Below are 15,148 nucleotides of genomic sequence, written 5' to 3'. Positions count from 1 at the left end.
ATTAAATTTAGAGTTCTTAGGCACTGCCATATGAAGTAGGCTTTCCTTTGCCAGAGTATGGGGTACCCAATTCAAGAAGGAGGGTAGAATAATTTAGTGGCTTCAACAGGCAATCCCTTTCTTTATTTTGCAATTACCTCCCCTTGTTCCTGTTGCAAACTTTCAACTGATTTTTTTTTGTTCAAGCCCGCCAGTCAGCAGGAGAGACAGTATGTGCTGTGGGGGGTCTTTTGGTTTGACCTCTGAGGAGGCCCCTGTGTTTTGAGGGGGTCACTGTCCGCCAGCCAAGTCAAGTAGAACATACTCCTGTTTGGTTTATGATGGTCAGGCAAATAACCTTGGGTTTAATGTGCAGATTCCTCTTTGTTTATTTCAAACTGTGAAACTAATAAAACTGCTAATAAAATATTTAACTGGTAGAAAGGTGAAGAGTTGGAGGTCACTGCCTGTGGCAATTAATCAGAGCTGTACTATTCGGTAGTACTATTTCATTTGAGAAGATGTGGTTTGAGGATACAAATAGATTTGGTCTAACAAATACAGTTTTGAGTTTAATAAGTCTGCATTTCACAAGCAAGAAGACAATAAACATGAAAAGTACTTTGTGGTTTTAGTGTAGTAGGTTATACGTACACAGTATTTAATGTAGCTCCATTGAAAATAAATTTTATCTATTTGCCAAATTTAGGGTTTTTGTGGGGTAGGAGTGAGTGGAAGAAGGGGAAACAAAGCAAACTTAATGCAATTCATATTTCTTCTTCAAAACTTTTTTTTGGTTGTTTTTATTTACTTAATTTGTCACTTCTACTTAGTTTGTTTTCCTTTTTTTTTTTTTTTTTCCATTTAAATATTTCCTACAAAGATGTAGGTTTTCTGTCTCCATTTAGCTTCTGTTACCCATTAGAGAAATTCTTACCAGAAAAAGGAGGACACTGTTTTGGTATGTTTATGGAAATAAACTGTTATCGATTGCTCTGACTGGCAATCCCATCCATTCCTTTTGGTGGCTGGGAGTTACATACCAACTGTAGGTAAGAAACAATGTGATCATGTAAGAACCAAAAAATTCTTCATCATTCTGTAACTCAATAAAATCACTCTCTTAATCCTATGACTTTCATGGAGAGAAGAGGAAATGTTTTTCCTCATTAAAAGGTTCTCCATTTCTTTGGTTAAATTTCCTCAAGAGTTTTTGTAGTCTGTATAACTGATTTTGCCAGTCTATAAACCTTTGTGTTCAGCCATAAAGGTGTTAAGCATAACAATGTTCCTTTGTGGCTGTACTTGTGATAATTTGTGTTTTTACTAATATCATTGCTCATTAACAGAGTCTGTTGCTTTCTTACCTACATTCAGCTCAATAAGCAAGCTTTTCCATTGTTGCTGATCCTTAATTGTTACAGTTACCTACTAGAACTGAGTTTCAGAATTGAGTTCCATGTTTGTAAACTGGTGCAGCAATCTGTATAGCAGTGGCTTTTCATCAATAAGATGACAGTAAGCTTAAGTCTGGATTAACAGCAGTTTTTAGATTCTGTGTATTTTTACTCTTCCAGGGACAACTATCCCAAGTCTCGGATGCCAAGAGCACAGAGCTATCCAGATAATCATCAAGAATTCTCAGGTAGGCAAAAATCTCTGAAGACACACTAGCTTTCCAGAACTGCTCCTCTTGCAAATAATAGGGCTTAGAAGGCATGTTCACATTGGAGAAATAAGTGAAATAAGTATCACTTTGAAGTGCTCATGACTTCTGTATTTGAAAGCACTGCAGAGCAAAAGGATGGAGAGCTGTGCCTCTAAGTTAATCATCACCACTAATGTTTCTTCATACAATACTCTGGCTCGAATCTAAGTTGTTGTGCAGGGCTCAGGATGCAAAGTGCAGTGGGTAACCTTGAAAGTGTTCTGAAGTGTCTTCTCACAGTCATGGCTCACTACAAAACTTTGCTGTTGAATGATAATTAGTTTCCAATAAATCAAAAGGGCCTTGTGTTTCTTCAGTCTGTTACATATTTTGAAGCTTCTTTTTATTTTGATTTTGAAGCTTTATCCAGGTAAGTCTGTGATGGTGAGTTTTTTCTTTTTAGAATTCTAGAGTGCTCAATAGATTGCACCACTTTTAAATAAAATTAAACTAAAACTGTATGTAAGTAGCATTTAGGTGGCAGAGACAAGTACCAAAAGAGTTGGAAATGTCAGAAATTACTTTGCCTTTTGTATAATCCTAATCTAGTTTATGTGTGTTCATAAAAGTTACTTTTCTAGTAAGATCATCTTGCAGTATTTTTTATTGGGATTTGTTGGGTTTTTTTCCCATTCCGTGTTCTGGTATGTTAACAGTGGGATTGGCAGCAATCATTAATTCCATATTCAATATTTATTTTCATGATTTGAAAAGTAACAGAAGCATAAAAAAATGTCCATCTGACCTAGTCTTTCCTTCTGCCACCACCAGTACTGGGCTTATACAGAGGGGTGTGCAATGTTCCTGTCTCAAAATATATTCCTAGTCCTGTATTGCTCAAGGGTTCTGTAAATGCAAGATGTTCTTTGTGATTTGATAGAATTTTTTCCTTCCACAAATTTTTCTTGTCCCTATTTCAACTTGTATAAACTCTCAGCATGAGCTGTAGGTTGCAACAGAAGGTTGTGCAATTTACTGTGTTTTATGAAGAAGTATGTGCTTTGTAACTTTTTTAAGGCTTTTTTTTTTTCTGTTCCTGTTTTTCCAGTGGATTTTTTTGTTTGGTTTGGTTTTTTTATGGACCTCTTTGCTCCCTTTGAGCTGTTGCTTTTTTTGTATATAGAGGCCTACATTCCTTAAGGAGGAGCAATTGGGATCTTTGATCATCTCTGTGCTTCTGAATAATTTCCAGTTTTTCTGAATTCTTTGAAATTGAGTACACCAAAACTTTGTTCAGTGTATCTTACAGCATTTAATTTTCTTCTCAGCTAATGCAGAGTTCAGCTGCTGCTTTTTTAGAAGTCTCTATCACAAACCTTTACAGAAGCCTACACTGAATTTAACCTACAACTTTATTGTCCAGTCACGTTGCCTCTTAAGGGCTTTCTCTAAAGATTCTCTTGGTTTTATTTCTCAAAAGTGATTTTTGTCACCTCCCTGTTCCCTGTTCTGTACAGAGAATTCATGGATAATTAAACTGCATGAGTTTTAGCCCAGATTCCTGTGGACTGTTGACTGTTTCCTCCCTTATGTACTTATCTTCTAACCAATTACATATGCATGAGGGATTTGATCCCTTATCTTACACTTTTCTCTCATAACTTTTAAAAGAGGATCTTTTGAATGTGTTTTAGTAATTCAAGCTGTGTTGACTCATTCACCGGTTTTTCATATTTATACAACTTTAAATTATATTCTTTGGAATAGTTTCTCCTCTATAAAGTATTTTTAAAACTGGATTAATCAGGCATTCGGCCATTCTCCAACATTCTTTTAAGCAAGAGGTTACAAACCACTCAAGCTGTTGAATTCTTGATTCTTTGGGACTTTTGACTGAAGTCCTTTTAGTTCTTGTGAGTTGTGTGATTTTGTTCTATAAATCTTTTTCCTCTGTTGCTTCAACCCTTCATATACGTTTGTCCATTGTAAGTTTATATTACCAAAGTGTTTAGTTCAGCATGCTTTTGTCACATTTTAAATTTTGAAATGAATCATTTTATTTTCTAGTAGAGTATGATATCCCAATATTTGAGAAATTTGGAAAGGGGGGGACTTATCCCAGAAGATATCATATTTCATTTCATCAACAAGACTACAATGATGGTAAGAACTGCAACAGTTTTATTAATCTATTTTTCTCATCAGGAAACATGAATAAAGTTGTAAGACCTTAATGAAATTAAGTGAAAACATTGACAAAATTGAAAGCTTAAATTCTTTCCCCAAACTCACTTGCTAAGCTTCTAATGATTGATAAAACCTCTAAGCAGTTTTATCTCTGGTAAAGTTACAGATTACTGAATTCCTGACTCATATGTACAACTGTGGAAATATTTGCTATCTTTGGCCACACACAAGCCATACAGTATAAGTTTCTGACCTTTGTAACCCTTTTCTACCTGAAGTAGGTATGTCTGTTTGTAATGTCTTGCTTTACTTTAAGACAGTTTCTTGGATTAAAAGAGTAAATAAAATTTAAGAGAAGTGATGTAAACTGAGAATTAGTTGGTGAAATAAATTTTTGGAATGCAAGGCAGCACCTGCTAATGTGTCCACAAAACTGGTTTGGACAGTAATTGATATAAATTTAAAATGTGTTAAATTTCTAAAGGAAGTAGAGAGGAGCAGCTGAATAATTTTCATACTTCAGGGTGTGTCAAACACTAGTTAAGAAGAGTTACAAAGAAATGTGTCCCAAGACAAGATGGCTTTACTTGCAGTGTGGAATGTAAAGAGCAATAAATGGAATTATGTTACAGGACTCACAGAAATATCAACCTGAGGCGCTGCAAAGTCTAGTCCCTTGCTCTAAGGCAAGATTTAAAGAGGCAGTGATTTGTTGCACTGAATTTCAAGTAAACTCTAAATTGACTTCAACAGAAGACATACTCAATTCCTTTATGCTACCAGCTTCCAGGATAGCTTATCTTATAACTTACCTTTCTCTCTCCCAAGACATTTTTCCTCCAAATGAAAATATTAACAAGTTACTCTGTTTTAACACAGTGAAGAATTGGTCATTGCCCTTATATAGCATCACACACATACCTGGTTTCTTGCCTTAGTTTTCTTCTTCTGCCCCAGCTGAGGCTTTTCTCATGGCCGCTTTATGTATAACACAGGATATAAGCAGAACTTGGTATGTAGCAATACATTAATATATTGCAAAATGACCCTACCTTCTGGTCACCATTCTGACTTTCTCTTCAGTCTTTGGTTACATTTTCCTATATCATTTTTTTCATTTTTTATTTTTATCTTTAAATGGACTTTCAGCTACACTTAAGATGATGTCATCTGCAATATTTCAGTGTGTTAAGTTCCATCATATTCCATCATATGTACATTATAAATTAAAATAGTGCATGGAAGTTGACTGAACATAAATTGCTGGGGATGTCCACTTCCCCTTTGATGAGAAATTACTGGTAACTGCTCTGAATCTTTCTTGAGTATAATCTACATAGTAAGATGGTCTGCAACACTTTATGAGTTGGCTTGTGAGAATGTCCCATTGAAAAGGGAAAATTGGATTAGCTACATGAGACAAACCAATTATGAGTGGTTTATTACATTTTTATTTTTTCAATGTCAATAAAACTGCTTACTAGCTTGTTTGCATCTCTTTCTTGGAATTTAAATTGTCCAGGCTAGTATATAAGTCTGAGTCTACTATTTCAAAAGTATTTTATCTGCTTTCTTTAGTTGTCTGGGAACTTCTCCTCCAGTATAGTACCTAATGAATCAGAGACTCCTTCAGTTATTGTTGAGTTCTGTAGGATGAAAATTAATCAAGAGATGCTATCCTAAAAATAGTTGTGTTATCTAGATAGATTAACATAAAGAGTATTAGTCCTATCTGGTTGTAATTAACGTGTGGAAGATCAGTGCTCTGTTTTTTCTATTCTGATTCTCCAAATTTTGTATTACTTATGTTTTGATTTTTAAAGTACTTTTGTGGCCTTCCTGTTGATTCCATGTGTCAGTCTTTCTCTGAATTAAATTCTTTCTAGTTTACAGAAGGAAGAGGCTGGCTTGGGCACTACAAGATTGTAAACATGTGTTTTGTTCTCCTAAATATCAGAAATACGGTATTTGCACATTTAATAGAGCAATAAAAGCAGAGGCACGGCATTATCTTTTCTCCTCTTACAGGTCTCCATTTTTCAAGCCTACATTTCAGAAAAAAATCCAGAATCTGGTCCCAGTTTTCATTTTTTAAACAAAAGATTTTGATTCTCTCTAGTCCTTATATACATCTTTGATGAATGTTTGTTTACTTCTAGGTGGAAAGTTAAACCAGTAAACTTCATGATGATTGTATCCTATCCTCTGCTGTGGCAGATCTGAATGAGAGGATACAGAACTCATAGAGTATTTGCATGCACATGTTGTATTGCAGCATCTTTTTGTACTGTAACTTTTGTGTTCTGTGTATATCATTGAAGGTCGTAAAACTTTTCCAAGAGCCAGAAGGACTCAGGGCAACAACTTCCGATCTCCGGTTAGCTTCAGTCCCACTGATCACTCGCTGAGCACCAGCAGTGGGAGCAGCGTCTTTACGCCGGAATACGAAGATAACCGAATGAGGAGGAGGGGCAGTGACATAGACAATCCTACCTTGTCAGTCATGGACATCAGCCCACCCAGCCGCTGTAAGTTCTGGCATTTTGTGAACCCCACTGTGAAACTCTTACTTTTCAAGTATATCATGTCAAAACCTAGCATGTCATCCAAACATGTGGCATTAAATAACATGTTTTTATCTCTAATAGGCAAAGGTCAGGACTATGCTCATCAGTATTTTCATTGCTTACATTGCCAAGCTTCACGTAGACTTTCAATTGGAATTTACATCTGTGGTAACAAAACGCTGTAAAAGTGATTTCTTAGACTCTTTAGGACCTGAGACGGATTTTGTAGGTTGCATTACTATTTATTTTTGCAGATGTTGGTCATGTTTTCAGTTAAACTGTACATTTTTAGTGGTACTGCTTCATACTTGTGTTACAGTTTCAGGAGCAAATATACTTTGTGTTGACTTCAGTAGATCATACCTTGTAATTATGCCTCTATTTTTTTTAAAAAGAAAGTTGTTTGCTTAACATTATTTTTCTATTTTTCAGATTAACTATTGCTAGTTGTTTTAAGTATATCTAGTTCTACCACAAGTTTCATTAATAAATTTAAGTAGCTAATGTTTTCCATCTTACAGGGAGTTTTATTGATCTCTGTAATTTATATGGTGAGATTTAGGACGCACAGTCTCTATTGTTGAAAAAGTAGAATTTTAAAAAATTATTTTCTGTGTATTCCAGTTTTTCTCGATCAGCTGAATAACAAGCTCATTTGAAAACCAAAACATACTTATATTTTCAGCACCACGAGCTCCAACTAACTGGAGACTTGGTAAACTACTGGGTCAAGGTGCATTTGGCAGAGTATATCTGTGTTACGATGCTGACACTGGAAGAGAGCTGGCTGTTAAACAAGTTCAGTTTGATCCCGATAGTCCAGAAACCAGCAAGGTAAGAGATACCAAAGAGAGACCTTGGAAAAGGCTTCTGCTGGTGTGTTCTAGACCAGATTCACGTTCCTTTCCTTGAACAGGATGAACATGTTTTAAACCATGTGGTGTTAGGAAACCATGTCCTTGTTAGGAATTCCATTTTGTTTGTACCATAGATAATTAGTCTGCTTACCTGATTTTAATATTACATCACATTTTTTAATTTTCAGACAGATCCTTATGCTGTGAAGATGCATAATTTGATTTGGTGCTGTCTCAGTCTCTAAAATCAAACAATCTATTACAAAGTGTGTGCTCTGAAATAGATAATTAGTTATGCTAACAGAAATTGGAAGAAATTACATTTTTAGGCAGAAATAGCTGTATTAATATAAGTGTTACTGAAAATAAATTGTCTTAAAGAAATTTGTTTTGGCTATTAAGACAGTTTGAGATTCTTAAGTATTTTTTCATCTTTTTTTGGAGGTATTTCTATGTGTGTGTGGGGGGCAGGGGGTTTGTTTCTTTTAGACGTTGTGCATCAAGACTAGCTGCTGTTATACACTGTGTTTCTCCCTAAAGAGCACAAGTTTCCTTGTTAGTTTATTCTCTCTGTAAAATTAAACTTGTCTGTCTTTAAATGCTGAAGGAGATAAACAATTTAAATGTAGCACCAATATGTTATTTCTTTTTTCCCAAACCCTACTTGCTACTTTTTACGGGACAGGAAGAGAATTGTTACTTTCCTTACATTATGACTGCATTCTGCACTGTGGGGAGCAAGGTCAGGGAAACAATGGGTGTAAGCGTGATTGCAGAATTGAGTGGCTGCCAGTTATAGTTGCTGCTATTAGTGGTATAGGATCAAAGAAAAAGTCAATAATCATTTGTGCTGTAGATTCCTAGTATAGTTGTTGCTACTTCTTTAAAATGTGTAACAGAACAACTCACTATGTTTTGGAAATGTTAAAATATGGTGGTATCTCTCCAGAAGCAACAGTTTTGTGAACTCATTTATCATAGCATTTTGTAGTACTATGTGCCTCTGTGTGTAAAAAAAAAATCTATTTTTCTTTCTAATCTTGGAAGTAGGAGGGTATCCATAACAAGGCTACGACAGATAAAAATTCAGGTCTTGATAAAAAACTTGTAGGTGAAATTTGGAATCTAGTCAAGTTTCAATTTGTGGATTAGTATTTTTCCAACATCTAATTGTACAGTTCATTTCAAAATATCTTACTTCACGTTTGCAAAATTTGTAGTATTTTAGATGGCTCTAGAGAAAACACCAGCTGTTACTGTTGTCCTTTGTTGCATTTCATTATTACAATATTAAGTGGTACACAAAGGCATTTTTAAAGTATAGTCTATCATCCTGGAAAAGTTAAGAATTAACCTTTGCTAATTATTCCACCACAAAGATTAAAGTGTGGGGTGGTTTTCTGTGTTTTGTTAGTTGTTTTTTTACCCAACTGGAGGCTTATGACATGTTGCATAAGGATCACTGACCTCATGAACATATTGATATCTGCTGTGCTCTGAAATAAACGTAACTTCAAGAAAAGAGAAACAATGGAAAAGCAGCAAAATCATCCTAAAGATAATGTATAGAAAAGACATAGTTTTGGTTGGTTTTAATTACCTCAATTTAACATTGATATTTTTTTGCTATAAAATGCAAAAACTTTACATTTAACTGTAGGAGTATTTTGTTACTTAGTTTGCATAATACTTTAATATGTATGCACTGCTCTGCTTGAAAACATTCAAATCCAAAATCTTAGTTTTACTACATCAAGCATGTAAATCTGTCCTGTTTTGTCCTTTCAGGAAGTAAATGCACTTGAGTGTGAGATTCAGTTGCTGAAAAATCTGCTGCATGAACGAATTGTTCAGTATTATGGCTTCTTGAGAGACCCACCTGAAAGGACACTCTCAATATTCATGGAGTACATGCCTGGGGTAAGCAAGAGAGCTCATCCACTTTAGCCATTGATTGTGTGCAGGGTTATGAGCACCCAAGCATTCAGCTTTGCATAAAAGATATTTTAAACTGTCCAAATTAAAACAATCAAAGATGGGTACTGACAACTGCTTGCAACCTCCTGTCTTTTCCATTGGTTGCTTGAGTTTTCAGAATTACAGTGGTTCATATGAAAGCTCTTTGTGTTTGGTTTTGGCTTAAGTGGTGCTTGGCAATGTCTTTGAAAAGATAATATTAGTATATTAGTAAACTCTTAAATCTCCCTGACTCTTACTGTTTTGTTTTGCCATGCTTCAAGTATTTCTGGAAAACAAAAAGTAGCTGAAATATAGGGATGGGAGTAAGAGCATACAGAAAATAATCTTGGTGTTTACTTCTTGTGTGGCGCCTAGGACATGCTGAACTGCTGTTCTTCGTCTTTGCTAGGAAATATTATAAGGTCAGAAAACTGTAGGTTTTCATTTTCTCACCTAGTGGGGTCAGCAGAGCTAAACAAAATGTGCTCCTGTAAAAACAGAGGCTCTGTATTTCTGAATAGTTACAGCAGTCTACTTACTATGGGACTCCAGAGGGGAAAAGCAGTGTCTGGGCATTGTTTTCTTGGTGGTGGTGTGTTTTTTGTTTGCTTCCTTTTTTTTTGAGTTCTGGGTCTTGTTTTGTGGGACATCTTGAATTCTTCTGAGATTTGGAGAAGTGACAGAAGTAATCTTAGCAGTTTGTAACTCCATGTGACAAAGACAAGTCATACAAAAATAGTTGCAAAACTATTTTTGAAGAAGTTTTGATTTAATCTTATTTTAAGCTAAAATTTTCTTACCTCTAATTTTTACCTAAAGCACCATTCTGTAGTACATGGTGGTTTTTTACTTGACAATGTTTTTTTCTGAGTACAAGCTAACACAAAGAGCATGTGTTATGTCCATCCTGAATGTCACCACTTACCCATTAAAATGTTTGGGGGTGCTGTGTTTCTTTACACTGGACTGGAACTATTCAGCTGCTTGCAAGTTTTAAGGTTAAATCAAAAAGAATTGTAATTTTAAATGTCTATGTTTCAGGCACAAATTTAATTGAATTTCAGTTGAATTCTAGAAGTGTTAGTGTTTTATGCTTCTTTGCCATAGGGTTCCATCAAAGATCAATTGAAATCATATGGAGCACTCACAGAGAATGTGACTCGTAAATACACACGGCAGATTTTGGAAGGAGTTCACTATTTGCACAGTAATATGATTGTCCATCGAGATATTAAAGGTAATGAGAGTTCTGTGCATAGTGCTCTTTGTTACTGATCCTTTTCTAATCTTATGTGAAGCACTGAAATGCAATTAAGTTTGAAATACCAAAATACTGACTTAAAATCAGTGTGATTGCTTTCCATTTTTTAGTCTTGTCACTGTTGTAAGTGGGGGAGGGAAAAATAAGCAACTTTGTGATGTTCTAGCAGAGTTCTGGCAATATTTGTTTAGTCTTCATCTGTAAAACAAGCAGGATAAATTCCTTTGATTTTACTTCACTATTAATAGCTTTAGAAATAGAATGTGCAGAACAAAGCACTGTGACTAAAGTTTAGATTCACCGACTTTTGTTTCACTGTTTATGTAGAAATTACCCAGCACTTCACTGGTACAAGAAGTGACTGGCAGAAGTGACTTGCCTGATCAGACTTCTTCCATTTTACTGCTTGGAAGCCTGGTGCAACATTTCCTTTCTGTAGATAGGTGCAGGTGATTTGCAAGTGTTGCATAAGCAAGGTGTGAATATGTAGGAAGATGGCGATGTGCAGAATAGGTGCGTTGAACACAATGCTGTTGTAGTCCCTAATATTTTTCTGTTACTTTGTATCAAAAGTGTTTTGTTCCAAAGCAGGTTGAGATACCACAGTCAATTTGTATATGTTGTGCAGATAAGTTTTGAATAAGTCTGTAACACAGTTTGAGGTGTTGCTTTAAAATAGCATGGAGACATTTTCAGTTGTGTGGAAATTCCTTTCCCATTTATTTTAATTTCCCAGGTATGGCACATTCCTGGTTTTGTCAGGAGGGCTTTACAAAGGGACTGCCCCTTCATGGAAGAGGCCTAGGATGCAAACCAATGTGTGCAATTCATTATTTTCTGAACTCCAGAATAGACTAGTAGGAATGAGCAGAGAAAGTAAATTCTCTGGCTTGAAATCCTAGGTTGATGTTGAATTATGTCACTGAATCCAAACTTCTGTTACTGTTTCCCATGCCAAAGCCTTGAGTCTTTCATGAAGGTAATGCTGTATTCCCTTCCTTCCAGGAGCAAATATCCTGAGGGATTCAGCAGGCAATGTGAAGCTTGGTGACTTTGGTGCCAGCAAAAGACTGCAGACTATCTGTCTGTCTGGTACGGGAATGAAGTCTGTCACAGGAACTCCCTACTGGATGAGTCCCGAAGTTATTAGTGGAGAAGGGTACGGCAGAAAAGCAGACATCTGGTATGTTAAAAACCCCTTCTCTACTGAAAAGTGTCATTTCATTTTCAACAGAGAGTAGGTGTTTGTTATCTGAAGCTGCTGTGTTTCATCCTGGGATTTAAGCTGGAAAAGGTGACAAATGTTAACACTGACAGTCATATTTGGAGAGCCTTTACACTGAAATTTAATTTTTCACATAGCAATTTCTCAGCCCATCATTTTAGAGATCATGAGAGAATCCTTTCAACTGACCTTGCATGAAGTTAAGATTATCAAACTCTTTGTTAGTTCTGAAGAGGTACTGACTGAAAGCAATATGTGAAGCTTTGAAACCTCAGTTCAGTCAGTGTGTTGTAATGAAACTTCAACACCAAAATACCGTTGATGCAAGGCAGAAAATAAAATGCTGCTCCTCTAAAAGTTGAACACTTAAGAGTGAATTTGCTACATTTAAAAGGGAGTATCAAAAAACAATTTGATTTAAGTTGTTATTAAATACATAGAACTAGGAGGGAAAGGTAATTTGCAAACATGAAGTTTAGTGAATCATATATGCAACAGTCTGACATGGCTCCAGCCCAGTGGACAGATGACTTTGGCAATGAGATTCTTTGCACTGCAGCTGACCTGTGAATCTGCAGTAATGGGCAGGCAGCAGCAGATGGGCTGGAGTAGTAATACCGTGTGTTTAAAAAGGAACTACGTTGTATCCAAGCAGTGGCAATACTTTTACCCTCTGGGAAATTAATTTGGCTACTTCAGATTATTTAGTAATACATGAAAAATAGGTCAACCTTATATCAAGAAGCTGACTTGTTCAAATTTGAAGAAAAAAAGGTGTGTTTTTTGGTGGAAACTTAAGAAAAAATACTGAAGTTAGACAGCTGTCAGTCAGTAAATCCTTATTGTGTAAAGCAATGTATATCTGTTTAAGCACAAAACTTCTTGCAAGTATCTTGAAAAACACTGAAACTTTCTAAGAATTGGGAAATTAATCTAGCCCTATCCATTTTGCAGTATTGTTCACTTGTTATTGGAAAATGCTGATCTTTAAGGACTTCCAGAACAAAGTTTTTCTGGCCATATGTATGCCCTGCTGCCTTCCTAAATTCTTTAAACAATCTTTGTTTAGGATCTTAAAATTTTGTTTGTCAATCTAAGTATATTTTTAGTATCCTTTACTAAGAGAGAAGATACCTTGAAGTAGGGCTTTTGTTCTTTTGTTCAGCTACCATATTATGTTTGCACACGATTCACTGGTGAATTGTGCATTCACTTGTGCATTTCTAATGAGCTGGCAACACACATGGCATGCACAGAGCTTTCCTGATGCTTTGCATTTCTGTTCAGCCTCAAGGAACAGGAAAGCTTCCAAGTGCAGTGCTGAGTGCGTGGCCTGCTGACCACTAATGCTGGCAGTGCTCTACCAGAGTTGGTATTGCCTGGATAAATAAGTAATTATCCCCTCACTGAGGTAGTGGCTTTCAGCCCAGGGAAGTAGTGAAGTAGAGACATAGGTAGTGATTTGTGTAACTCTGAGATAAAGGTACAGCAGTACGTGCTGTTTTTTTCCAATGCTTGTTTCATGCTGAAGTTACTCTCTAGTGTTACGTGGATCCTGCTTGTTTGTGATATTTTGGTCTCTCTCTGCTATTTCTTGTTTTCCTGGAAGGGCATGACTCTGTTGTAACCTGCTGTTTCACTTCTGCCTCTGTTTCAGGAGTGTAGGTTGCACAGTGGTAGAAATGCTCACTGAGAAGCCCCCATGGGCAGAGTTTGAAGCCATGGCTGCCATCTTTAAAATTGCCACTCAGCCAACCAACCCCCAGCTCCCTCCTCACATCTCCGACCACGCTCGGGATTTCTTGAAACGGATTTTTATCGAGGCCAAGCTGCGACCGTTTGCAGATGAACTGCTAAGACACACATTTGCACACTATCACTAACACCTGCCTCAACTCAGCTTGCATCTACTGCATTTATTTTCTATTTGACTGCACTTTTATTTTTTATTTTTTACAAAGAAAAAGGAGAAAAAAGACAAGAGAGAGAATATTCTCTTGAATCTTTGTTTCACTTATGTAAACAATCTAAAATTTGTATCTAAAATGAGAATCTTCTCTCCCCTGCTCCCACCAGGACTAGAACTTTTTGTTTCTATAATGTACTGATGTGGTTGATGTAGATAAAGCACTTTAGTACATATTTGTTCCTTATTTAAAGAGGAAAAAAATTACAAATGCTTGGACAGTCAGGAACTGTGTGACTTTTTCTGCCACCGCTGACTGACTCAGGGTGCAGGGAAAAATAGACATGCAGCTAAAGGACATGAAGGTTACTTCTATGTGATTCTTATATATATTGTAGGTACTTGCAGCAGAGAGTTCTAAGTTCTTACTATATTTTAGCATTTAATCAGTTTCTGGAATGTACAGTTTAAGCAGGAACATGTGGTTCTGAGAGTTAATTGATGAAGCTGGAAGAACTTGGAACTCTTTGTATAGCAGCATGTCTAGCTGGTACTTCTATGTGACCAAAAGAAAATAACAAAAATGACTCAGAACTGATGTACTAGTTAGAGGTTTTGGTGTAGAATTACTGTATTATCTTAATATGAAAATAATTACAGGTAAACAGATTATGGGCCCAGACTCCTAGAAACTACTATACTGCAAAGGAGAAATTTCCCATGCTAGACAAAAGTCAGCTATTGGATGTAAATAGTTAGGAGAATGACTCCTGCTCTACCTGCCAAAGAGAACCTCTGTTGCATAAGCTTCGAGGGAGACAGTTATCTTAGCTGATAAAAAAATACTGATGTTGAGGGTCAGTTCTCCTCCACAGTCTCATGAATGGCTGCAGGGGAAAGGGAATGACTAATCCTTGTGCAGTATATGAGTTACTGGATTCAGAATGAGCTATAAGAAATATTTGCAAAGCTGTTGAGAGGCGCTAGGATGGAATGTATGTCAACATCAAGTGCCTGAATAATAGAATTCTTCCCATTCTGCACTAAAAAAACTTAGTTTAGTAATGCAGGTCAGTCATCTAGGATGCGTTGCCAATTCCTGAAATAAAGTCAGACATCTCGTAAAATCAGGAATGAGTAACTGAGAAAGCTAAGATTCCAGTTATATTTTTAATAAAGTTGCACTGATGTATCCTATGAAGAAGGAGGCACAGCACAGAAAACTGTACAAAGAACAGGCCAAAAGTGCAGAGAGAGCCAGCAATTAAATAACAGGAGTGTGATTATTCCAGCCTGATAATCCAGAGTGGTGTTTGTCAGATTTCCAACTGTCATAAAGTGTACATTAATTACTTTTTATATTTCTGAAAGAGCATAATAAAAGAAGTAAAAATCTGAAATATTGCTTCTCAGTTGAGAAGCCCAGGTACTGATCAGGTGTAGTGAATAACTGTCCTTTCACAACAGAAAAATCAGACTCTCATATTTTTGTAGAAGAACAGAACTTAGATAATTTAAAGGGGCATTTGGAAATAAACTATTGGATGACAGAATTGAAA

At 36.2% G+C, this 15,148-nt stretch overlaps 1 protein-coding gene across 3 annotated transcripts in view; it reads left to right on the top strand.

Moving 5' to 3' along the window:
- Positions 1–15,148, top strand: part of MAP3K2 (mitogen-activated protein kinase kinase kinase 2) — a 50,558-nt gene extending 35,410 nt beyond the window's left edge. For 2 of the 3 annotated variants that reach the window (XM_085584215.1, XM_021526171.3), the window contains exons 10-17: positions 1,557–1,624; positions 3,695–3,790; positions 6,136–6,342; positions 7,067–7,215; positions 9,027–9,158; positions 10,305–10,434; positions 11,464–11,641; positions 13,341–15,148. In XM_085584215.1, the coding sequence (XP_085440341.1) occupies positions 1,557–1,624; positions 3,695–3,790; positions 6,136–6,342; positions 7,067–7,215; positions 9,027–9,158; positions 10,305–10,434; positions 11,464–11,641; positions 13,341–13,566 (1,186 nt within the window). In that variant the 3' untranslated portion in view covers positions 13,567–15,148. The remainder of the gene's footprint in view (positions 1–1,556; positions 1,625–3,694; positions 3,791–6,135; positions 6,343–7,066; positions 7,216–9,026; positions 9,159–10,304; positions 10,435–11,463; positions 11,642–13,340) is intronic. The other variant, XM_021526172.3, reaches the window with a different exon arrangement.

The sequence above is a fragment of the Lonchura striata genome, chromosome 7 (genome assembly GCF_050655825.1).
Source record: "Lonchura striata isolate lonStrDom1 chromosome 7, ASM5065582v1, whole genome shotgun sequence".
In the NCBI taxonomy this organism is placed as follows: Eukaryota; Metazoa; Chordata; class Aves; order Passeriformes; family Estrildidae; genus Lonchura; species Lonchura striata.
Note: the sequence above shows the minus strand (reverse complement) of the source record. Positions and strands in the feature narration are given on the sequence as shown.